Below are 27,349 nucleotides of genomic sequence, written 5' to 3'. Positions count from 1 at the left end.
CAGTGTCAGCAGCTGTATCTGCATGTGAAACGATACGTTACAGTGTCATCAGCTGTATCTGCATGTGAAACGTTACAGTGTCAGCGGCTGTATCTGCATTTAAATGATACGTTACAGTGTCAGCGGCTGTATCTGCATGTGAAACGTTACAGTGTCAGCGGCTGTATCTGCATGTGAAACGCTACGTTACAGTGTCAGCGACTGTATCTGCATGTAAAACGCTACGTTACAGTGTCAGCGGTTGTATCTGCATGTGAAATGTTACATTACAGTGTCAGCGGCTGTATCTGCATGTGAAACGTTACGTTACAGTGTCAGCGGCTGTATCTGCATTTGAAACGATACGTTACAGTGTCAGCGGCTGTATCTGCATGTGAAACGTTACAGTGTCAGCGGCTGTATCTGCATGTGAAACGCTATGTTACAGTGTCAGCGGCTGTATTTGCATGTGAAACGCTACGTTACAGTGTCAGCGGCTGTATCTGCATATGAAATGCTACGTTACAGTGTCAGCGGCTGTATCTGCATGTGAAACGATATGTTACAGTGTCAGTGGCTGTATCTGCATGCAAAATGCTACGTTACAGTGTCAGCGGCTGTATCTGCATGTGAAACGTTAGTGTCAGCCGCTGTATCTGCATGTGAAATGCTACATTTCAGTGTTAGCGGCTGTATCTGTATGTGATATGCTACGTTACAGTGTCAGCAGCTGTATCTGTATGTGAAATGCTACGTTACAGTGTCAGCGGCTGTATCTGTATGTGAAACTTTAAATTACAGTGTCAGCGGCTGTATCTGCATTTGAAACGCTACGTTACAGTGTCAGCGGCTGTATCTGCATTTGAAACGTTATGTTACAGTTAGAGATGAGCGGTTCGGATTCTGTGGAATCCGAACCGCTCCGAACATTGGGGATCCGAGTCCACCCGAACCCTGTTCGGGTGTTCACCGCCTGACTCGGATCCCCGTTCGGGGCCGAACGGCGGCCGCCTGATGTCGGATTCTCACTAGAGAATCCGACATCAGGTCTCCTCGCGTGTAGGGCAGAGCGCAGTGATAGCGCTCTGCCCTACACAGACACAGACACACAGCCGCCAGCGGCAGCTGTGTGTTTGTTACAGCAGCCAATGAGAGTCACACAGACTCTCATTGGCTGCTGCACGGAGGGAGCCGGCTGGAGCTCACACATGAGCTCCGTCTTCCGGCTCCCTCCTCAGCGTGTGACAGAGCGGACGGCGCGGGAGCAGGGATACAGGTAAGTTTTATTTTTTTTATTTTTTTACTTGTCAAAGGTCCGGGGGCGCTACTGGGGGGGGGGGTCTGCACTACTGGGGGGGTCTGCTACTGGGGGGGGGCTATACTACTGGGGGGGCCATACTACAGAGGGGCCTGCTACTGGGGGGGCTATACTACTGGGGGGGGGTCTGCACTACTGGGGGGGGTCTGCTACTGGGGGAGGCAATACTACTGGGGGGGCCATACTACAGAGGGGCCTGCTACTGGGGGGGCTATACTACTGGGGGGGGTCTGCTACTGGGGGGGCCATACTACTGAGGGGCCTACTACTGGGGGGGGGCCATACTACTGGGGGGGCCTACTACAGGGGGGGCCATACTACAGGGAGGGCCCATACTACAGGGGGGGCTACTACTGGAGCAGCCTACTACTGGGGGGGCCTGCTACTGGGGCAGCCTACTACTGGGGGAGCCATACTACTGGGGGGGCATACTACTGGGTGGCATGCTAATGGGGGGCATACTACTGGGGGGGCCTGCTAATGGGGGACATACTACTGGGGGGGCCTGCTAATGGGGGGCATACTACTGGGGAGCATTCAACTGGGGGCACTGCATAGTGGACCGTACTACTAAGGGGACTGCATAGGGGGCACCACTGCTGGGGGACAATGTGTAAGGGACACCGCTACTGTGGGCATTGTGTAAAAGGGTCACTACTGTGGGCATTGTGTAAAAGGGGCACTACTGTGTGTCGTAACATAAATAAGAGACACTACTTTATGGTGTAATGTGAATCAGGCCCTATGTGCGGTGTAATGCTAATAAGATTGTGCACTGTGACTCCTAGGGCCGTAGCCCACTTTGTAAACAAGTACTGTGACTCTGCTGGCCGTACCCCACTGGGTGGGTGCACTACTTTTCATTTCTGCCACTGCTGTGTGGCAATGTGTCATAGATGTGCTTTATACTGTGGTGTCTGTGTCGTTGTGCCGCTGCTTTGTCGCTTAGTAACCAGTCAGCTCACTGCAACCTTTGGCCAATAATGTTGAAAACAATATTATAAGCTGTGATATGGTCTAAATTGACTGGAAATTAATGTTATTGAGGTTAATAATACTCTAGGAAGAAAAAAAAGACCAATTTATGTGATTTTAGCTTTTTTTGTCAATTTTTGTAAAAAAATCCAAATCCAAATCCAAATCCAAATCCAAAGCCAGTCATCGCAGTTTGGCAAATCCAAATCCAAAGCCGGACGACGAATTAGAACCAAATCCAAATCCAAATCCGGCAAAAATGGTCCGGCGCACATCCCTAGTTACAGTGTCCGCGGCTGTATCTGCATTTGAAACTTTACGTTACAGTGTCAGCTGTTGTATCTGCATGTGAAACAGTGTCAGCGGCTGTATCTGCATGTGAAATGCTACATTTCAGTGTCAGCGGCTGTATGTGTATGTGAAATGCTACATTTCAGTGTCAGCGGCTGTATCTGTATGTGAAATGCTACATTTCAGTGTCAGCGGCTGTATCTGTACGCGAAATGCTACGCTACAGTGTTAGCGGTTGTATCTGCATGTGAAACGCTACGTTACAGTGTCAGTGGCTGTATCTGCATGCAAAATGCTACGTTACAGTGTCAGCGGCTGTATCTGCATGTGAAACAATAGTGTCAGCGGCTGTATCTGCATGTGAAATGCTACATTTCAGTGTTAGCGGCTGTATCTGTATGTGAAATGCTACGTTACAGTGTCAGCAGCTGTATCTGTATGTGAAATGCTACGTTACAGTGTCAGCGGCTGTATCTGCATGTGAAACGTTACAGTGTCAGCGGCTGCATCTGTATGTGAAACGCTATGTTACAGTGTCAGCAGCTGTATCTGCATGTGAAACGCTACGTTACAGTGTCAGCGACTGTATCTGCATGTAAAACGCTACGTTACAGTGTCAGCGGCTGTATCTGCATGTGAAACGCTACGTTACAGTGTCAGCGGCTGTATCTGCATGTGAAACGTTACAATACAGTGTCAGCGGCTGTATCTGCATGTGAAACGTTACGTTACAGTGTCAGCGCCTGTATCTGCATTTGAAACGATACGTTTGCAGTGTCAGCGGCTGTATCTGCATGTGAAACGCTACGATACAGTGTCAGCGGCTGTATCTGCATGTGAAACGTTATAGTGTCAGCGGCTGTATCTGCATTTGAAACAATACGTTACAGTGTCAGCGGCTGTATCTGCATGTGAAACGTTACAGTGTCAGCGGCTGTATCTGTATGTGAAACGCTATGTTACAGAGTCAGCGGTTGTATCTGTATGTGAAACGCTACGATACAGTGTCAGCGACTGTATCTGCATGTAAAACGCTACGTTACAGTGTCAGCGGCTGTATCTGCATGTGAAACGTTACAGTGTCAGTGGCTGTATCTGTATGTGAAACTTTACGTTACAGTGTCAGCAGCTGACGCTGCATATGAAACGCTACATTACAGTGTCAGCGGCTGTATCTGCATTTGAAACGCTACGTTACAGTGTCAGTGGCTGTATCTGCATGTGAAACGAAACGTTACAGTGTCAGCGGCTGTATCTGCATGTGAAACGTTACAGTGTCAGCGGCTGTATCTGTATGTGAAACTTTACGTTACAGTGTCAGCGGCTGTATCTGCATTTGAAACGCTACGTTACAGTGTCAGCGGCTGTATCTGCATTTGAAACGCTACGTTACAGTGTCAACGGCTGTATCTGCATTTGAAACTTTACGTTACAGTGTCAGCTGTTGTATCTGCATGTGAAACAGTGTCAGCGGCTGTATCTGCATGTGAAATGCTACATTTCAGTGTCAGCGGCTGTATCTGTATGTGAAATGCTACATTTCAGTGTCAGCGGCTGTATCTGTATGTGAAATGCTACATTTCAGTGTCAGCGGCTGTACCTGTATGCGGAATGCTACGTTACAGTGTCAGCGGTTGTATCTGCATGTGAAACGCTACATTACAGTGTCAGCGGCCTATCTGCATGCAAAATGCTACGTTACAGTGTCAGCCGCTGTATCTGCATGTGAAACGTTACAGTGTCAGCGGCTGTATCTGCATGTGAAACGTTACAGTGTCAGCGGCTGTATCTGCATGTGAAATTCTACATTTCAGTGTCAGCGGCTGTATCTGCATGTGAAACGCTATCATACAGTGTCAGCGGCTGTATCTGTATGCGAAATGCTACGTTACAGTGTCAGTTGTTGTATCTGCATGTGAAATGCTACATTACAGTGTTAGCGGCTGTATCTGTATGCAAAATGCTACGTTACAGTGTCAGCGGTTGTATCTGCAAGTGAAACGCTACGTTACAGTGTCAGCGGCTGTATCTGCATGTGAAATGCTACGTTACAGTGTCAGCGGCTGTATCTGCATGTGAAACGCTACGTTACAGTGTCAGCGGCTGTATCTGCATGTGAAATGCTACGTTACAGTGTCAGCGGCTGTATCTGCATGTGAAACGATACGTTACAGTGTCAGCGGCTGTATCTGCATGTGAAACGTTATGTTACAGTGTCAGCGGCTGTATCTGCATGTGAAACGCTACGATACAGTGTCAGCAGCTGTATCTGCATCTGAAACAGTGTCAGCGGCTGTATCTGCATGTGAAATGCTACGTTACAGTGTCAGCAGCTGTATCTGCATGTGAAACGATACGTTACAGTGTCATCGGCTGTATCTGCATGTGAAACGTTACAGTGTCAGCGGCTGTATCTGCATTTGAAATGATACGTTACAGTGTCAGCGGCTGTATCTGCATGTGAAACTTTACAGTGTCAGCGGCTGTATCTGTATGTGAAACGCTATGTTACAGTGTCAGCAGCTGTATCTGCATGTGAAACGCTACATTACAGTGTCAGCGACTGTATCTGCATGTAAAACGCTACGTTACAGTGTCAGCGGCTGTATCTGCATGTGAAACGCTACGTTACAGTGTCAGCGGCTGTATCTGCATGTAAATCGTTACGTTACAGTGTCAGCGGCTGTATCTGCATGTGAAACGTTACGTTACAGTGTCAGCGGCGGTAATTGCATTTGAAACGATACGTTACAGTGTCAGCGGCTGTATCTGCATGTGAAACATTACAGTGTCAGCGGCTGTATCTGCATGTGAAACGTTACAGTGTCAGCGGCTGTATCTGCATGTGAAATTCTACATTTCAGTGTCAGCGGCTGTATCTGCATGTGAAACGCTATCATACAGTGTCAGCGGCTGTATCTGTATGCGAAATGCTACGTTACAGTGTCAGCTGTTGTATCTGCATGTGAAATGCTACATTACAGTGTTAGCGGCTGTATCTGTATGTGAAATGCTACGTTACATTGTCAGCGGTTGTATCTGCAAGTGAAACGCTACGTTACAGTGTCAGCGGCTGTATCTGCATGTGAAATGCTACGTTACAGTGTCAGCGGCTGTATCTGCATGTGAAACGCTACGTTACAGTGTCAGCGGCTGTATCTGCATGTGAAATGCTACGTTACAGTGTCAGCGGCTGTATCTGTATGTGAAACGCTATGTTACAGTGTCAGCAGCTGTATCTGCATGTGAAACGCTACATTACAGTGTCAGCGACTGTATCTGCATGTAAAACGCTACGTTACAGTGTCAGCGGCTGTATCTGCATGTGAAACGCTACGTTACAGTGTCAGCGGCTGTATCTGCATGTAAATCGTTACGTTACAGTGTCAGCGGCTGTATCTGCATGTGAAACGTTACGTTACAGTGTCAGCGGCGGTAATTGCATTTGAAACGATACGTTACAGTGTCAGCGGCTGTATCTGCATGTGAAACATTACAGTGTCAGCGGCTGTATCTGCATGTGAAACGTTACAGTGTCAGCGGCTGTATCTGCATGTGAAATTCTACATTTCAGTGTCAGCGGCTGTATCTGCATGTGAAACGCTATCATACAGTGTCAGCGGCTGTATCTGTATGCGAAATGCTACGTTACAGTGTCAGCTGTTGTATCTGCATGTGAAATGCTACATTACATTGTTAGCGGCTGTATCTGTATGTGAAATGCTACGTTACATTGTCAGCGGTTGTATCTGCAAGTGAAACGCTACGTTACAGTGTCAGCGGCTGTATCTGCATGTGAAATGCTACGTTACAGTGTCAGCGGCTGTATCTGCATGTGAAACGCTACGTTACAGTGTCAGCGGCTGTATCTGCATGTGAAATGCTACGTTACAGTGTCAGCGGCTGTATCTGCATGTGAAACGATACGTTACAGTGTCAGCGGCTGTATCTGCATGTGAAATGTTATGTTACAGTGTCAGCGGCTGTATCTGCATGTGAAACGCTACGATATAGTGTCAGCAGCTGTATCTGCATGTGAAACAGTGTCAGCGGCTGTATCTGCATGTGAAATGCTACGTTACAGTGTCAGCAGCTGTATCTGCATGTGAAACGATACGTTACTGTGTCATCGGCTGTATCTGCATGTGAAACGTTACAGTGTCAGCGGCTGTATCTGCATTTGAAATGATACGTTACAGTGTCAGCGGCTGTATCTGCATGTGAAACTTTACAGTGTCAGCGGCTGTATCTGTATGTGAAACGCTATGTTACAGTGTCAGCAGCTGTATCTGCATGTGAAACGCTAGGTTACAGTGTCAGCGACTGTATCTGCATGTAAAACGCTACGTTACAGTGTCAGCGGCTGTATCTGCACGTGAAACTTTACGTTACAGTGTCAGCAGCTGACGCTGCATATGAAACGCTACATTACAGTGTCATCGGCTGTATCTGCATTTGAAACGCTATGTTACAGTGTCAGCGGCTGTATCTGCATGTGAAACGATACGTTACAGTGTCAGCGGCTGTATCTGCATGTGAAACGTTACAGTGTCAGAAGCTGTATCTCCATGTGAAACGCTATGTTACAGTGTCAGCGGCTGTATCTGCATGTGAAACGCTACGTTACAGTGTCAGCGACTGTATCTGCATGTAAAACGCCTCGTTACAGTGTCAGCGGCTGTATCTGCATGTGAAACGTTACGTTACAGTGTCAGAGGCTGTATCTGCATATGAAATGCTACGTTACAGTGTCAGCGGCTGTATCTGCATGTGAAACGATACGTTACAGTGTCAGCGGCTGTATCTGCATGTGAAACGTTACGTTACAGTGTCAGCGGCTGTATCTGCATGTGAAACGCTACGATACAGTGTCAGCGGCTGTATCTGCATGTGAAACGTTATAGTGTCAGCGGCTGTATCTGCATTTGAAACAATACGTTAAAGTGTCAGCGGCTGTATCTGCATGTGAAACGTTACAGTGTCAGAGGCTGTATTTGTATGTGAAACGCTATGTTACAGAGTCAGCGGTTGTATCTGCATGTGAAACGCTACGATACAGTGTCAGCGACTGTATCTGCATGTAAAACGCTACATTACAGTGTCAGCGGCTGTATCTGCATGTGAAACGCTACGTTACAGTGTCAGCGGCTGTATCTGCATGTGAAACGATACGTTACAGTGTCAGTGGCTGTATCTGCATGTGAAACGTTACAGTGTCAGCGGCTGTATCTGTATGTGAAACTTTACGTTACAGTGTCAGCAGCTGACGCTGCATATGAAACGCTACATTACAGTGTCAGCGGCTGTATCTGCATTTGAAACGCTATGTTACAGTGTCAGCGGCTGTATCTGCATGTGAAACGATACGTTACAGTGTCAGCGGCTGTATCTGCATGTGAAACGTTACAGTGTCAGAGGCTGTATCTCCATGTGAAACGCTATGTTACAGTGTCAGCGGCTGTATCTGCATGTGAAACGCTACGTTACAGTGTCAGCGACTGGATCTGCATGTAAAACGCCTCGTTACAGTGTCAGCGGCTGTATCTGCATGTGAAACGTTACGTTACAGTGTCAGAGGCTGTATCTGCATATGAAATGCTACGTTACAGTGTCAGCGGCTGTATCTGCATGTGAAACGATACGTTACAGTGTCAGCGGCTGTATCTGCATGTGAAACGTTACGTTACAGTGTCAGCGGCTGTATCTGCATGTGAAACGCTACGATACAGTGTCAGCGGCTGTATCTGCATGTGAAACGTTATAGTGTCAGCGGCTGTATCTGCATTTGAAACAATACGTTACAGTGTCAGCGGCTCTATCTGCATGTGAAATGTTACAGTGTCAGAGGCTGTATCTGTATGTGAAACGCTATGTTACAGAGTCAGCGGTTGTATCTGCATGTGAAACGCTACGATACAGTGTCAGCGACTGTATCTGCATGTAAAACGCTACATTACAGTGTCAGCGGCTGTATCTGCATGTGAAACGCTACGTTACAGTGTCAGCAGCTGTATCTGCATGTGAAACGATACGTTACAGTGTCAGTGGCTGTATCTGCATGTGAAACGTTACAGTGTCAGCGGCTGTATCTGTATGTGAAACTTTACGTTACAGTGTCAGCAGCTGACGCTGCATATGAAACGCTACATTACAGTGTCAGCGGCTGTATCTGCATTTGAAACGCTATGTTACAGTGTCAGCGGCTGTATCTGCATGTGAAACGATACGTTACAGTGTCAGCGGCTGTATCTGCATGTGAAACGTTACACTGTCAGCGGCTGTATCTGTATGTGAAACTTTATGTTACAGTGTCAGCGGCTGTATCTGCATTTGAAACGCTACGTTACAGTGACAGCGGCTGTATCTGCATTTGAAACGCTACGTTACAGTGTCAACGGCTGTATCTGCATGTGAAACTTTACGTTACAGTGTCAGCTGTTGTATCTGCATGTGAAACAGTGTCAGCGGCTGTATCTGCATGTGAAATGCTACATTTCAGTGTCAGCGGCTGTATCTGTATGTGAAATGCTACATTTCAGTGTCAGCGGCTGTATCTGTATGTGAAATGCTACGTTACAGTGTCAGCGGTTGTATCTGCATGTGAAACGCTACGTTACAGTGTCAGCGGCCTATCTGCATGCAAAATGCTACGTTACAGTGTCAGCGGCTGTATCTGCATGTGAAACGTTACAGTGTCAGCGGCTGTATCTGCATGTGAAACGTTACAGTGTCAGCGGCTGTATCTGCATGTGAAATTCTACATTTCAGTGTCAGCGGCTGTATCTGCATGTGAAACGCTATCATACAGTGTCAGCGGCTGTATCTGTATGCAAAATGCTACGTTACAGTGTCAGCGGTTGTATCTGCATGTGAAACGTTACTTTACAGTGTCAACGGCTGTATCTCCATGCAAAATGCTACGTTACAGTGTCAGCGGCTGTATCTGCATGTGAAATGCTACGTTACAGTGTCAGCGGCTGTATCTGCATGTGAAACGCTATGTTACAGTGTCAGCGGCTGTATCTGCATGTGAAACGCTATGTTACAGTGTCAGCGGCTGTATCTGCATGTGAAACGTTACGTTACATTGTCAGCGGCTGTATCTGCATGTGAAATGCTACTTTACAGTGTTAGCGGCTGTATCTGCATGCAAAATGCTACGTTACAGTGTCAGCGGCTGTATCTGCATGTGAAACGTTACGTTACAGTGTCAGCGGCTGTATCTGTATGTGAAATGTTACGTTACAGTGTCAGCGGCTGTATCTGTATGCGAAATGCAACTTTACATTGTCAGCGGCTGTATCTGCATGGGAAACGCTATGTTACAGTGTCAGCGGCTGTATCTGCATGCGAAATGCAACGTTACAGTGTCAGCGGCTGTTTCTGCATGTGAAACGTTACGTTACAGTGTCAGCGGCTGTATCTACATGCAAAATACTACTTTACAATGTCAGCGGTTGTATCTGTATGTGAAACGCTATCATACAGTGTCAGTGGCTGTATCTGTATGCGAAATGCTACGTTACAGTGTCAGCGTCTGTATCTACATGTGAAATGCTACGTTACAGTGTCACCGGCTGTATCTTCATGTGAAATGCTACGTTACAGTGTCAGCGACTGTATCTGCATGTAAAACGCCTCGTTACAGTGTCAGCGGCTGTATCTGCATGTGAAACGTTACGTTACAGTGTCAGAGGCTGTATCTGCATATGAAATGCTACGTTACAGTGTCAGCGGCTATATCTGCATGTGAAACGATACGTTACAGTGTCAGCGGCTGTATCTGCATGTGAAATGCTACGTTACAGTGTCACCGGCTGTATCTGCATGTGAAACGCTACGTTACAGTGTCAGCGACTGTATCTGCATGTAAAACGCCTCGTTACAGTGTCAGCGGCTGTATCTGCATGTGAAACGTTACGTTACAGTGTCAGAGGCTGTATCTGCATATGAAATGCTACGTTACAGTGTCAGCGGCTGTATCTGCATGTGAAACGATACGTTACAGTGTCAGCGGCTGTATCTGCATGTGAAACGTTACGTTACAGAGTCAGCGGCTGTATCTGCATGTGAAACGCTACGATACAGTGTCAGCGGCTGTATCTGCATGTGAAACGTTATAGTGTCAGCGGCTGTATCTGCATTTGAAACAATACGTTACAGTGTCAGCGGCTGTATCTGCATGTGAAACGTTACAGTGTCAGAGGCTGTATCTGTATGTGAAACGCTATGTTACAGAGTCAGCGGTTGTATCTGCATGTGAAACGCTACGATACAGTGTCAGCGACTGTATCTGCATGTAAAACGCTACATTACAGTGTCAGCGGCTGTATCTGCATGTGAAACGCTACGTTACAGTGTCAGTAGCTGTATCTGCATGTGAAACGATACGTTACAGTGTCAGTGGCTGTATCTGCATGTGAAACGTTACAGTGTCAGCGGCTGTATCTGTATGTGAAACTTTACGTTACAGTGTCAGCAGCTGACGCTGCATATGAAACGCTACATTACAGTGTCAGCGGCTGTATCTGCATTTGAAACGCTATGTTACAGTGTCAGCGGCTGTATCTGCATGTGAAACGATACGTTACAGTGTCAGCGGCTGTATCTGCATGTGAAACGTTACACTGTCAGCGGCTGTATCTGTATGTGAAACTTTATGTTACAGTGTCAGCGGCTGTATCTGCATTTGAAACGCTACGTTACAGTGACAGCAGCTGTATCTGCATTTGAAACGCTACGTTACAGTGTCAACGGCTGTATCTGCATGTGAAACTTTACGTTACAGTGTCAGCTGTTGTATCTGCATGTGAAACAGTGTCAGCGGCTGTATCTGCATGTGAAATGCTACATTTCAGTGTCAGCGGCTGTATCTGTATGTGAAATGCTACATTTCAGTGTCAGCGGCTGTATCTGTATGTGAAATGCTACGTTACAGTGTCAGCGGTTGTATCTGCATGTGAAACGCTACATTACAGTGTCAGCGGCCTATCTGCATGCAAAATGCTACGTTACAGTGTCAGCCGCTGTATCTGCATGTGAAACGTTACAGTGTCAGCGGCTGTATCTGCATGTGAAACGTTACAGTGTCAGCGGCTGTATCTGCATGTGAAATTCTACATTTCAGTGTCAGCGGCTGTATCTGCATGTGAAACGCTATCATACAGTGTCAGCGGCTGTATCTGTATGCAAAATGCTACGTTACAGTGTCAGCGGTTGTATCTGCATGTGAAACGTTACGTTACAGTGTCAACGGCTGTATCTCCATGCAAAATGCTACGTTACAGTGTCAGCGGCTGTATCTGCATGTGAAATGCTACGTTACAGTGTCAGCGGCTGTATCTGCATGTGAAACGCTATGTTACAGTGTCAGCGGCTGTATCTGCATGTGAAACGCTATGTTACAGTGTCAGCGGCTGTATCTGCATGTGAAACGTTACGTTACATTGTCAGCGGCTGTATCTGCATGTGAAATGCTACTTTACAGTGTCAGCGGCTGTATCTGCATGTGAAACGTTACGTTACAGTGTCAGCGGCTGTATCTGTATGTGAAATGTTACGTTACAGTGTCAGCGGCTGTATCTGTATGCGAAATGCAACTTTACATTGTCAGCGGCTGTATCTGCAAGGGAAACGCTATGTTACAGTGTCAGCGGCTGTATCTGCATGCGAAATGCAACGTTACAGTGTCAGCGGCTGTTTCTGCATGTGAAACGTTACGTTACAGTGTCAGCGGCTGTATCTACATGCAAAATACTACTTTACAATGTCAGCGGTTGTATCTGTATGTGAAACGCTATCATACAGTGTCAGTGGCTGTATCTGTATGCGAAATGCTACGTTACAGTGTCAGCGTCTGTATCTACATGTGAAATGCTACGTTACAGTGTCACCGGCTGTATCTTCATGTGAAATGCTACGTTACAGTGTCAGCGGCTGTATCTGCATGTGAAACGCTACGTTACCGTGTCATCGGCTGTATCTGCATGTGAAATTCTACATTTCAGTTTTAGCGGCTGTATCTGTATGTGAAATGCTACGTTACAGTGTCAGCGGCTGTATCTGCATGTGAAATGCTACGTTACTGTGTCAGCGGCTGTATCTGTATGTGAAATGCTATGTTACAGTGTCAGCGGCTGTATCTGCATATGAAATGCTACGCTACAGTGTCAGCGTCTGTATCTACATGTGAAATGCAACGTTACAGTGTCAGCGCCTGTATCTGCATGGGAAATGCTACGTTACAGTGTAAGCATCTGTATCTGCATGTGAAATGCTACGTTATAGTGTCAGCGGTTGTATCTGCATGAAAAATGCTACGTTACAGTGTCAGCGGCTGTATCTGCATATGAAATGCTACTTTACAGTTCAGCAGCTGTATCTGTATGTGAAGCAGTGTCAGCGGCTGTATCTGCATGTAAAACGCTACGTTCCAGTGTCAGCGGCTGTATCTGCATGTGAAACGCTACGTTACAGTGTCAGCGGCTGTATCTGCATATGAAATGCTACGTTACAGTGTCAGCGGCTGTATCTGCATGTGAAACGCTACGTTACAGTGTCAGCGGCTGTATCTGCATATGAAATGCTACGTTACAGTGTCAGCGGCTGTATCTGCATGTGAAACGTTACGTTACAGTGTCAGCGGCTGTATCTGCATGTGAAACGCTACATTACAGTGTCAGCGGCCTATCTGCATGCAAAATGCTACGTTACAGTGTCAGCCGCTGTATCTGTATGTGAAACGTTACAGTGTCAGCGGCTGAATCTGCATGTGAAATTCTACATTTCAGTGTCAGCAGCTGTATCTGCATGTGAAACGCTATCATACAGTGTCAGCGGCTGTATCTGTATGCTAAATGCTACGTTACAGTGTCAGCGGTTTTATCTGCATGTGAAACGTTACGTTACAGTGTCAACGGCTGTATCTCCATGCAAAATGCTACGTTACAGTGTCAGCGGCTGTATCTGCATGTGAAATGCTACGTTACAGTGTCAGCGGCTGTATCTGCATGTGAAACGCTATGTTACAGTGTCAGCGGCTGTATCTGCATGTGAAACGCTATGTTACAGTGTCAGCGGCTGTATCTGCATGTGAAACGTTACGTTACATTGTCAGCGGCTGTATCTGCATGTGAAATGCTACTTTACAGTGTTAGCGGCTGTATCTGCATGCAAAATGCTACGTTACAGTGTCAGCGGCTGTATCTGCATGTGAAACGTTGGGTTACAGTGTCAGCGGCTGTATCTGGATGTGAAATGTTACGTTACAGTGTCAGCGGCTGTATCTGTATGCGAAATGCAACTTTACAGTGTCAGCGGCTGTATCTGCATGGGAAACGCTATGTTACAGTGTCAGCGGCTGTATCTGCATGCGAAATGCAACGTTACAGTGTCAGCGGCTGTTTCTGCATGTGAAACGTTACGTTACAGTGTCAGCGGCTGTATCTGCATGCAAAATACTACTTTACAATGTCAGCGGTTGTATCTGCATGTGAAACGCTACGATACAGTGTCAGCAGCTGTATCTGCATGTGAAACAGTGTCAGCGGCTGTATCTGCATGTGAAATGCTACGTTACAGTGTCAGCAGCTGTATCTGCATGTGAAACTATACGTTACAGTGTCAGCGGCTGTATCTGCATGTGAAACGTTACAGTGTCAGCGGCTGTATCTGTATGTGAAACGCTACGTTACAGTGTCAGCGACAGTATCTACATGTAAAACGCTACGTTACAGTGTCAGCAGCTGTATCTGCATGTGAAACGCTACGTTACAGTGTTAGCGGCTGTATCTGCATGTGAAACGTTACGTTACAGTGTCAGCGACTGTATCTGCATGTGAAACGCTACGTTACAGTGTCAGCGGCTGTATCTGCATTTGAAACGATACATTACAGTGTCAGCGGCTATATTTGCATGTGAAACGTTACAGTGTCAGCGGCTGTATCTGTATGTGAAACGCTATATTACAGTGTCAGCGGTTGTATCTGCATGTGAAACGCTACGATACAGTGTCAGCGACTGTATATGCATGTAAAACGCTACGTTACAGTGTCAGCGGCTGTATCTGCATGTGAAACGCTATATTACAGTGTCAGCGGTTGTATCTGCATGTGAAACTTTACGTTACAGTGTCAGCGGCTGACGCTGCATGTGAAACGCTACATTACAGTGTCAGCGGCTGTATCTGCATTTAAAACGCTACGTTACAGTGTCAGCGGCTGTATCTGCATGTGAAACGATACGTTACAGTGTCAGCAGCTGTATCTGCATGTGAAACGTTACAGTGTCAGCGGCTGTATCTGTATGTGAAACTTTACGTTACAGTGTCAGCGGCTGTATCTGCATTTGAAACGCTACGTTACAGTGTCAGCGGCTGTATCTGCATTTGAAACGCTACGTTACAGTGTCAGCGGCTGTATCTGCATTTGAAACTTTACGTTACAGTGTCAGCTGTTGTATCTGCATGTGAAACAGTGTCAGCGGCTGTATCTGCATGTGAAATGCTACATTTCAGTGTCAGCGGCTGTATCTGTATGTGAAATGCTACATTTCAGTGTCAGCGGCTGTATCTGTATGTGAAATGCTACATTTCAGTGTCAGCGGCTGTATCTGTACGCGAAATGCTACGCTACAGTGTCAGCGGTTGTATCTGCATGTGAAACGCTAAGTTACAGTGTCAGTGGCTGTATCTGCATGCAAAATGCTACGTTACAGTGTCAGTGGCTGTATCTGTATGTGAAATGCTACATTTCAGTGTTAGTGGCTGTATCTGTATGCGAAATGCTACGTTGCAGTGTCAGCGGTTGTATCTGCAAGTGAAACGCTACGATACAGTGTCAGCGGCTGTATCTGCATGTGAAATGCTACGTTACAGTGTCAGCGGCTGTATCTGCATGTGAAATGCTACGTTACAGTGTCAGTGGCTGTATCTGCATGCGAAATGTTACGTTACAGTGTCAGTGGCTGTATCTGCATGTGAAACGTTACAGTGTCAGCGGCTGTATCTGCATGAGAAACGTTACAGTGTCAGCAGCTGTATCTGCATGTGAAATGCTACATTTCAGTGTCAGCGGCTGTATCTGCATATGAAATGCTACGTTACAGTGTCAGCGGCTGTATCTGCATGTGAAATGCTACATTTCAGTGTCAGCGGCTGTATCTGCATGTGAAACGTTACAGTGTCAGCGGCTGTATCTGCATTTGAAACGTTACAGTGTCAGCGGCTGTATCTGCATGAGAAATGCTACGTTACAGTGTCAGCGGTTGTATCTGTATGTGAAACACTAAGTTACAGTGTCAGCGGTTGTATCTGCATGTGAAATGCTACGTTACAGTGTCAGCGGTTGTATCTGCAAGTGAAACGCTACGTTACAGTGTCAGCGGCTGTATCTGTATGTGAAATGCTACGTTACAGTGTCAGCGGCTGTATCTGCATGTGAAATGCTACGTTACAGTGTCAGCGGCTGTATCTGTATGCGAAATTCTACGTTACAGTGTCAACGGTTATATCTGCATGTGAAACGCTACGTTACAGTATCAGCGGCTGTATCTGTATGCAAAATGCTACGTTACAGTGTCAGCGGTTGTATCTGCATGTGAAACGCTACGTTACAGTATCAGCGGCTGTATCTGTATGCAAAATGCTACGTTACAGTGTCAGCGGTTGTATCTGCATGTGAAATGCTACGTTACAGTGTCAGCGGCTGTATCTGTATGCAAAATGCTACGTTACAGTGTCAGCGGCTGTATCTGCATGCGAAATGCTACGTTACAGTGTCAGCGGCTGTATCTGCATGTGAAACGCTACGTTACAGTGTCAGCGGCTGTATCTGTATGCGAAATGCTACGTTACAGTGTCAGCGGCTGTATCTGCATGCGAAATGCTACGTTACAGTGACAGCGGCTGACGCTGCATGTGAAACGCTACATTACAGTGTCAGCGGCTGTATCTGCATTTAAAACGCTACGTTACAGTGTCAGCGGCTGTATCTGCATGTGAAACGATACGTTACAGTGTCAGCAGCTGTATCTGCATGTGAAACGTTACAGTGTCAGCGGCTGTATCTGTATGTGAAACTTTACGTTACAGTGTCAGCGGCTGTATCTGCATTTGAAACGCTACGTTACAGTGTCAGCGGCTGTATCTGCATTTGAAACGCTACGTTACAGTGTCAGCGGCTGTATCTGCATTTGAAACTTTACGTTACAGTGTCAGCTGTTGTATCTGCATGTGAAACAGTGTCAGCGGCTGTATCTGCATGTGAAATGCTACATTTCAGTGTCAGCGGCTGTATCTGTATGTGAAATGCTACATTTCAGTGTCAGCGGCTGTATCTGTATGTGAAATGCTACATTTCAGTGTCAGCGGCTGTATCTGTACGCGAAATGCTACGCTACAGTGTCAGCGGTTGTATCTGCATGTGAAACGCTACGTTACAGTGTCAGTGGCTGTATCTGCATGCAAAATGCTACGTTACAGTGTCAGTGGCTGTATCTGTATGTGAAATGCTACATTTCAGTGTTAGCGGCTGTATCTGTATGCGAAATGCTACGTTGCAGTGTCAGCGGTTGTATCTGCAAGTGAAACGCTACGTTACAGTGTCAGCGGCTGTATCTGCATGTGAAATGCTACGTTACAGTGTCAGCGGCTGTATCTGCATGTGAAATGCTACGTTACAGTGTCAGTGGCTGTATCTGCATGCGAAATGTTACGTTACAGTGTCAGTGGCTGTATCTGCATGTGAAACGTTACAGTGTCAGCGGCTGTATCTGCATGAGAAACGTTACAGTGTCAGCGGCTGTATCTGCATGTGAAATGCTACATTTCAGTGTCAGCGGCTGTATCTGCATATGAAATGCTACGTTACAGTGTCAGCGGCTGTATCTGCATGTGAAACGTTACAGTGTCAGCGGCTGTATCTACATGTGAAACGTTACAGTGTCAGCGGCTGTATCTGCATGAGAAATGCTACGTTACAGTGTCAGCGGCTGTATCTGTATGTGAAACGCTACGTTACAGTGTCAGCGGTTGTATCTGCATGTGAAATGCTACGTTACAGTGTCAGCGGTTGTATCTGCATGTGAAACGCTACGTTACAGTGTCAGCGGCTGTATCTGTATGTGAAATGCTACGTTACAGTGTCAGCGGCTGTATCTGCATGTGAAATGCTACATTACAGTGTCAGCGGCTGTATCTGTATGCGAAATTCTACGTTACAGTGTCAACGGTTATATCTGCATGTGAAACGCTACGTTACAGTATCAGCGGCTGTATCTGTATGCAAAATGCTACGTTACAGTGTCAGCGGTTGTATCTGCATGTGAAATGCTACGTTACAGTGTCAGCGGCTGTATCTGTATGCGAAATGCTACGTTACAGTGTCAGCGGCTGTATCTGCATGCGAAATGCTACGTTACAGTGTCAGCGGCTGTATCTGTATGTGAAATGCTACATTTCAGTGTCAGCGGCTGTATCTGTATGTGAAATGCTACATTTCAGTGTCAGCGGCTGTATCTGTACGCGAAATGCTACGCTACAGTGTCAGCGGTTGTATCTGCATGTGAAACGCTACGTTACAGTGTCAGTGGCTGTATCTGCATGCAAAATGCTACGTTACAGTGTCAGTGGCTGTATCTGTATGTGAAATGCTACATTTCAGTGTTAGCGGCTGTATCTGTATGCGAAATGCTACGTTGCAGTGTCAGCGGTTGTATCTGCAAGTGAAACGCTACGTTACAGTGTCAGCGGCTGTATCTGCATGTGAAATGCTACGTTACAGTGTCAGCGGCTGTATCTGCATGTGAAATGCTACGTTACAGTGTCAGTGGCTGTATCTGCATGCGAAATGTTACGTTACAGTGTCAGTGGCTGTATCTGCATGTGAAACGTTACAGTGTCAGCGGCTGTATCTGCATGAGAAACGTTACAGTGTCAGCGGCTGTATCTGCATGTGAAATGCTACATTTCAGTGTCAGCGGCTGTATCTGCATATGAAATGCTACGTTACAGTGTCAGCGGCTGTATCTGCATGTGAAACGTTACAGTGTCAGCGGCTGTATCTACATGTGAAACGTTACAGTGTCAGCGGCTGTATCTGCATGAGAAATGCTACGTTACAGTGTCAGCGGCTGTATCTGTATGTGAAACGCTACGTTACAGTGTCAGCGGTTGTATCTGCATGTGAAATGCTACGTTACAGTGTCAGCGGTTGTATCTGCATGTGAAACGCTACGTTACAGTGTCAGCGGCTGTATCTGTATGTGAAATGCTACGTTACAGTGTCAGCGGCTGTATCTGCACGTGAAATGCTACATTACAGTGTCAGCGGCTGTATCTGTATGCGAAATTCTACGTTACAGTGTCAACGGTTATATCTGCATGTGAAACGCTACGTTACAGTATCAGCGGCTGTATCTGTATGCAAAATGCTACGTTACAGTGTCAGCGGTTGTATCTGCATGTGAAATGCTACGTTACAGTGTCAGCGGCTGTATCTGTATGCGAAATGCTACGTTACAGTGTCAGCGGCTGTATCTGCATGCGAAATGCTACGTTACAGTGTCAGCGGCTGTATCTGCATGTGAAACGCTACGTTACAGTGTCAGCGGCTGTATCTGTATGCGAAATGCTATGTTACAGTGTCAGCGGCTGTATCTGCATGCGAAATGCTACGTTACAGTGACAGCGGCTGTATCTGCATGTGAAATGTTACAGTGTCAGCGGCTGTATCTGCATGCGAAATGCTACGTTACAGTGTCAGGGGCTGTATCTGCATGTGAAATGCTACGTTACAGTGTCAGCGGCTGTATTTGCATGTGAAATGCTACGTTACAGTGTCAGCGGCTGTATCTGCATGTGAAATGCTACGTTACAGTGTCAGCGGCTGTATCTGCATGTGAAATGCTACATTACAGTGTTAGTGGCTGTATCTGCATGTGAAATGCTACATTACAGTGTCAGCGGCTGTTTCTGCATGTGAAATGCTACGTTACAGTGTCAGCGGCTGTATCTGCATGTGAAATGCTAAGTTACAGTGTCAGCGGCTGTATCTGCATGTGAAATGCTACATTACAGTGTTAGTGGCTGTATCTGCATGTGAAATGCTACGTTACAGTGTCAGCGGCTGTGACACTGTAAGGTAGCATTTTGCATGCAGATCCAGCTGCATTCGCACACAGAATATAGGCATGCTGCATATCATTTTAATCAGCAGATGCTGCTTGCGTCTCCAATTCGCATCACTTTGTGAATAAGAAGCATTTGAAGGTACAAAGTCACACAAAAAGAAGCGTGGCACTACAGAGTCACGCCATCGCATGGCGCGACTATAATGGTTTATTTAACACACAAGGAAGTAAGGTGTATGTGGACACATCTGTATGTCAGTGTTCTGTGTTAAGGCCCCCAAGATCAGCGGCGGATTACCACGATGTTGCGATCCTGCAACCCGGCACTGCAGGATCGCTGAAATCCAACATGTTGGATTTCACAGATATGCCGATCACAATCAAAAAATTATTGTGATTGGCAGATCGGTGAAATTTAACATGTAGAATTTCACAGATCCTGCGACGGATTGCGGAACATCAATGGCTGCCGGTCAGCATTTCCGAGTGGTGGATCGGCATTTCCGATCCCATCGCGGCGGTTCGTTGCAGATCTATGGGGACCTTAAGTCTAAGTCCAGCTCAGTTGCTGTAAGTCTCAATACAATTATAAACTATTATTTGGGCTGTAATAGCAGCAACTGTCCCAACAGGAACTCAGGTTATCCTGCAATGTTTTACACTAATGCATCATGGGATACATCTTATTAACTGGTTTTGGAGATAACTAGGTAGAACTGCCTGATACATAACCTCGGGAGAACTTTGCCTTCACCTGTACATTTCCGGGATGATCTCAAAATGATGGAAATAATTTATAAGCCTGTTATAATATATGTATATATATGAGGTCACATCTGTACTGTGCCCGGAGAACTCACCGGTGAACGCAGCTTTTGCAGCAGGCAGATGGACTCATGGGAAAGGAAATCGGCCCATTCCACCTGTCCCTTCTTCTCCGTGTCCATGGAGGAGAACTGTAGGGTGGCTTGTTCTTCCAGCTCATCACTCAGCTGCTTCTCCTGCATCCTGCGGTTCACCAGGTGCTTGTAATGGAGGAAGTCGTCCAGCGTGAGAGGGCATTCTATGTAGGTACAGAAACAGATCAGCAGGGGGCAGCAATGAGGGGATTGCAGGTTACTATGAAAAATGTGTCATAACATTCAATGATCCCTACACCGTGTGTACTGTACTTCAGTTATAACAATCATCCCTACACCGTGTGTACTGTATTTCAGTTATAACAATGATCCCTAGACCGCGTGTACTATCCTGTGGTTACAACAATGATCCCTACACCATGTGTACTGTACTTCAGTTATAACAATCATCTCTACACTGTGTACATTAGTTATAACAATTATCCCTACACCGTGTACATTAGTTATAACATTGATCCCCACACTGTGTACATAAGTTATAACAATGATCCCTACACTGTGTGTACATACGTTATAACATTGATCCCCACACTGTGTGCACATATGTTATGTAACAATGATCCCTACATTGTGTGTACATTAGATATAACAATGATCCCTATAATCTGTATACAATCATCATCCTGTCACACGTACGGAATTTGATAATAGAGCTCTTTTTGTATTTAAATTCCTCATTTTTTGTAAATATTAACTTCTAAAGCCCCCCCCCAAAACAAGTTTTCATGCAGTTGTTTAAAACTGAAAATTAGTGACAAATCTGGTAGAAGTCTTGAACAAGAATCCAGTGTGTCGCCTTGCCAGCCCTCTCACCTACTCATTGCCGCACACATTAATGGTGGGTGCACGCCGCACACATTCACTGCTGCTCTGCCTCCTACCCCTGGGACAATAATACTCGCGGTTGGAGCGGTGGGAGAAAGCCCTCCCCATTATAGATACATTTTGGAATACTTGTGCTTGCTTCTCAGCCATCAGTAATTTTGGATGGAACAGTCTTAATTTTAGGGCTCTGTCCTGCCGTCAAAATCGGGACTGCTTCCACCTGGACCGCTGTTGGGGGGCAGGAACTATAGCAGGACAACGGGAGAGCTGGTGCTTCCCCTCGCGTGTGCGGCAGAAGGTGCAGACAAGCACGCACACCCCCGGAGGTGTGGCCACATCATGTGTACGCGCCCCTGATTGTCAGTCACTAGGTACAGTACAAGTGTCATCGCTGAGGCATAAGGTAGAGAGGGCGAGATGTATCAAGCCTTGGTGAGAGAAAGTGGAGAAATTGCCCATAGCAACCAATCAGCTCCTAACCGTCATTTATTAGAGATCTGAGCAGACCTAAATGTTTTTGTTTGGGTTTTGGTTCTAATTCATCATCATGTTTTGCTTTTGACATAACCACCCTCTAGTGTTTTGGTTTGGATTCGTCTTTGGTTTTGATTTTTTGATTTCTTAACACATTTATAAAAAGAGATAAAATCAACTAATCTGGACCTGTTACTATTCCTTTAGTGTTATTACCATCAATAACAATGATTTCCAGTCATTTCCGGTCACATTTGACCATCTCACAGCACCCGAAATCACGATGGCAGGACTAAAACATTTTTTTTTTTAAATCAGAGTTCCGAATTGCGAGAAGACCTGAGCCAGGACTCTGTTCTACTCTGAGCCCCAAAGTGAATCCGAACTGGGACTCGATTCTGACTCGGAAGCACTAAGGGCCTGATTCAGACATGGACGCTAATTGCGGCCGCTCGCTGGCTAAAAGGGGCCGGCTATTTAAATCATGCGCTCGCACTGCTTGTGGCAGCCTTTTCCCACCACAACATTGCGAGCAGTTCAGGCTAAAATACAACCCAGTCACGTGTGTAATGACGCTACTTTGCTAATTATGCACACCCATTAAACGCCGTTCTGACGGTCAGGCACGCCTGCGTTCGCACTTCCACACCCCCGTTCACAAGCACCTTCCCCTGTTGCCACCCACAAACGGCGCAATCTGTCACTCAAAATAGCGGCCCTACGGACGAGCACTTTACCATCGCACTGGCTGGTTCGCGCAAGCGCATTGTGAATTATACGCATGCGCAGATTGTGAAAAATCTCTCAATGTGAGCGAGTGCAGCATAGCGTCCGGGTCTGAATCGGGTCCTAAGTTCGGGTGTGTTTGTATTTCAGGAAAACCGATCCACACACATCTCTCTCATTTACCCAGCACGGTCTTTGATATCACAGCTGATTGGTCGCCTTGGGCAACTGCTCCACTTCTCCAAAGCTTGATACATCTCTCCTAAAGCCTAAAGTGAGCTGACAAGGAGACCTCTTATGCCTCCTGGGTCAGTGGTGTTGTCCTCGTGGCATTTTGGCACAGCTCACACACTGCCGGGCTCTCTTGTTAGTAAGTTACAGGGGCTCTTTAAAAGAACTTTCTTCCCACGGATTTAATGTCGCTCTGTGTGTTTCACTTATCACAGACAAACGTTAGCGGTCACATGGGTGACCCTCTAACCATCAAAAGGGCCACACAGAGGACCTCATTCAGAGCTGGTCGCACAGAGCATGCGGTCGGTCTGAATGAGGGGAGGACGTCTTGAATTTTCAAGACGTCCTCCTTTGCAGTGGTAAGGCTGTGGGTTAATCGCGACCATCAGGGCTTATGACAAGACCCTAGGGTAGGGTCTCCCTTGTCGTAAGACCCGGCGAGCTTTCGGCTCTGTCTGAGCCGGAAGCTCTCCACGTGATGTCAGTGGGGCCGCCCTCAAACGGAAGACGTTCCCATGGGAACGCCCCCGTTTGGGCTGCAAGGCCAGCCTTATAAACGGGGCGAGCTGTCAATCAACATCGACAGCTCGCCCCCTTTTGATCGAGACCCGCTACGACCGGCGCTGTCGGTCTTGCGGGTCTCACGCATGCGCGCGCCGGCGCCATCGTGCGCATGCTCTGTGGGGGACCATCGACCCGGTCCGAGCGCATCGGCGCTAACGACCGGGTCTGAATGACCCCCATTATCCTTAATCTCAGAAGTGTTACAACAATAATCAGAGACACCAATCTGTAATAATATATCGGTCAGCATTTTAAACAAGTATTACAGCTACAGCAAATCAGTCAGTAATGCAGGAGGGAGCTGAGGTCCGCAGGATGGAGCTGGGGGCCACAGGAGGGAGCTGGGGGCCGCAGGATGGAGCTGGGGGCCACAGGAGGGAGCTGGGGGCCGCAGGTGACGCCTCGGAGGGCCACCTGTTGCCCCTCACTGTTCGGTTCAGGCTGCAGAACTTCCTATTCTCTCTGTGTTGGCTGAGAGCCCCCTCCTCTCCAGCCAGCGACGTATACCCCCCTCTTGTTCTGCGTTCTCTGTGAACGGAGCAGCAGATGTTCCATATTATTGATTGCTAATGAAATGATTGCTCCTTGCAGCGAACTCAGCTGAAACATGCAGCACCAGCTTTAATGAGGAAATTACACACTGACAAATTCTATGTGCAGCAATAAACAAAGCAAAGAAAAATGATTATTGCTGAGAGCACTTGTGACATGGTGCAGTGAGTAAGAGCACTCGGGAGACTAGTGGGTGAGTAATAGTGGGTAAGCACACATGGGAGGAAAGGCTTGTCAGATTGCCTATTAATAGTTACTAGTAATTTAAAAAATATTTACTTAGGTTACGTTACTTGGGGCACCTTGAGAACTGCGATCTCTATTGTATCCTGATTAAATGTATTTTAAATGCTTCATTTCAACAAAATTTAGCGTTTAAATCTATAGATTAAAACAGATTATGGGAATCACATCTACATATGTATAATAGTGGGAATTGTACGAGCTATATGGTTGGTCGTTCAAGAAAAATGGGGACAAAATTTGAAGTGACACTAATGTTAAACTTCGGACTGTCCCTGAAAACTAAGGACCTCATTCAAAGGCGCTCGCAAAATGCGAACGCTCGCTTTGAATTTGGGCGGCTGTTTCTCTGTAAATAGCCGGCCACCTGGCCGTTCGCTAAGCTGTGGGTGACCACACACAGCATTAGCGAGCAGCCAGGTTGATGGTCGCGATGGTCAAGACCATCACGACCATCGTGGCTTGCGACGAGACCCTTGTGGTAGGGTCTCGTCTGCCGCAAGCCCCAGTGAGCTTTCGGCTCTAATAGAGCCGGAAGCTCACCACTGACATCACGATTGATGTCCGTGGGGCCGCCCCCAAATGGCAGGCGTTTCTTCGGGAACGCCTCCGTTTGGCCAGCCACCCCCCCCCCACCCCGCCTACAAAACGGGGCGAACTGTCGATCACCATCGACAGCCACGCCTTTTGTAGTGAGCCCCGGAGTGAGATCATTTTTCTCTCACTCCGGGGCTTGCGCACGCTTGCGAGTGAGTCTGAATGAGACCCTGAGATTGTAGAAGGACGGGACTGATGCTGAGACTGGAGGATATGTGCTATCATAAAGACCCTCCAACATGATCCGTCCCATTAGGTACAAAATGCTCTGCTTCTGCACTTCCCACTTAGGGCCGTGTTCAATTAGCGGCGATATCAACGGCAATAAAATCGGGCGATTTTGCCGATTATCGTACAATGTTATCTCATCCGGCATGCACGCTACCGTGTTTCGACAAAAAACAGGCGAAAATGGGTAGGTGCGATAATTTAACAGGTGAAAACGTCAAGAGATGTGGGAAAATGCGTCTGTACCCCAAAAAAAGGCTAACGTACATTGGAAATCAATTTAGAAGTGTACGGTATTATTGGCCATAATAAAGGTATTTAGGGTACTTACACAAGACCCAATACGTCAGACCCATTTTCAATGAAATTTTTTTTTTTCACCCAAAATTTGACCGGTCATTTTAGCCAAATTACGCAAATTACAAAAATCTTTTGAGGTCATTTATCATTAGGGGGGTGTCCAAAGAGTTCTGAAAGAAATCCCCACCTTTTTAGCAAAAATAGGGATTTTGTATTTTTTTCTTTCACTTGGTCTGAGATGGTGAAAACTTTTCACATAATCCGATTATCGTGTGTGCGATAATTTACAGAGAAATCGCGGGTGCGATAATTTTCAGCGAAATCGCGGGTGCGATAATTTACCGTGATATCGGCATTTATCGCACCTAATTGAATACGGCCCTTAATGTATGATTGCAGTCACCTGTGCTGAAACATACTTCTCAGAAATGAAGTGGTTCAGTACAAGTGACTGCAATCATACATTAAGAGGGAAGTCCAGGACCAGAGCTTTGTGTACCTGGTGGAAGGGATCATCTTGAAGGGTCTGTATCACGGCACCGCTATGAAGGAGGTGTGGCCACATGTGTGAGGGAGTGGCCAGGCCTCATTTGACTCCATCTCTACAGGCAAATCTGACAGGGGAGTTGCCACATTGTGTTATGTTCGGGACATGGCAGCACCTCTATAACAAACCTGAGCCCCGATACTTTATAACCCCCCTCTCCCCCATTATACAGAGGATAGACAATGGGATTGTGGTGCCTGTCAGGGAATATTGGGGGTGATCCAGCAACAAACGGAATTGCAAAGATGCACACAGACAGCAGGAGGTGTATGACACCCCCTGTATGGCACCCCCTGTATGACACCCCCTGTATGACACCCCCCTGTATGACACCCCCCTGTATGACACCCCCCTGTATGACACTCCCTGTATGACACCTCCCTTTTTGACACCTCCCTTTTTGACACCTCCCTTTTTGACACCCCCCTGTATGACACCCCCTGTATGGCACCCCCTGTATGACACCCCCCTGTATGACACCCCCCTGTATGACACTCCCTGTATGACACCTCCCTTTTTGACACCTCCCTTTTTGACACCCCCCTGTATGACACTCCCTGTATGACACCCCCCTGTATGACACCCCCTGTATGAAACCTCCTGTATGACACCCCACTGTATGACACCTCCTGTATGACACCCCCTGTATGAAACCTCCTGTATGACACCCCACTGTATGACACCCCCTGTATGAAACCTCCTGTATGACACCCCACTGTATGACACCTCCTGTATGACACCCCCTGTATGACACCTCCCTGTATGACACTCCCTGTATGACACCCCCTGTATGACACCCCCCTGTATGAAACCCCCTGTATGACACCCCCTGTATGAAACCTCCTGTATGACACCCCACTGTATGACACCTCCTGTATGACACCCCCTGTATGACACTCCCTGTATGACACCTCCCTGTATGACACCCCCCTGTATGACACCCCCTGTATGACACCAACCTGTATGATACCACCTGTATGACACTCCCTGTATGACACCCCCTGTATGACACCTCCCTGTATGACACCCCCCTGTATGACACCTCCTGTATGACACTCCCTGTATGACACCCCCTGTATGACACCCCCTGCATGACACCTCCTGTATGACACCCCCCTGTATGACACCCCCTGTATGACACCCCCCTGTATGACACCCCCCTGCATGACACCTCCTGCATGACACCCCCCTGTATGACACCTCCCTGTATGACACCTCCTGTATGATACCCCCTATATGACACTTCCCCTGTATGACATCCCCTGTATGACACCCTCTGTATGACACAACCTGTATGACACCCCCTGTATAACATCTCCTGTATGACATCCCCTGTATGACACCCCCTGTATGACCCTCACTGTGTGACACTCCCCTGTATAACACCCTCTGTATTACACCCCCTATATGACACCTCCTGTATAACACCCTCTGTATTACACCCCCTG

At 46.9% G+C, this 27,349-nt stretch overlaps 1 protein-coding gene across 1 annotated transcript in view; it reads right to left on the bottom strand.

The window, feature by feature from the left end:
- The window catches only part of PHF24 (PHD finger protein 24), a 303,298-nt gene that overhangs the window by 66,652 nt on the left and 209,297 nt on the right, over positions 1 to 27,349 (bottom strand). Inside the window, exon 5 of the mRNA XM_088458415.1 lies at positions 20,552 to 20,754. Within this exon, the coding sequence (XP_088314541.1) occupies positions 20,552 to 20,754 (203 nt within the window). The remainder of the gene's footprint in view (positions 1 to 20,551; positions 20,755 to 27,349) is intronic.

Source organism: Taudactylus pleione, unplaced genomic scaffold, assembly GCF_031769625.1.
Source record: "Taudactylus pleione unplaced genomic scaffold, aTauple2 ptg000830l, whole genome shotgun sequence".
Taxonomy (NCBI): domain Eukaryota; kingdom Metazoa; phylum Chordata; class Amphibia; order Anura; family Myobatrachidae; genus Taudactylus; species Taudactylus pleione.
The sequence above is the reverse complement of the archived record's forward strand: the minus strand, read 5'-3'. Positions and strand labels throughout refer to the sequence as shown.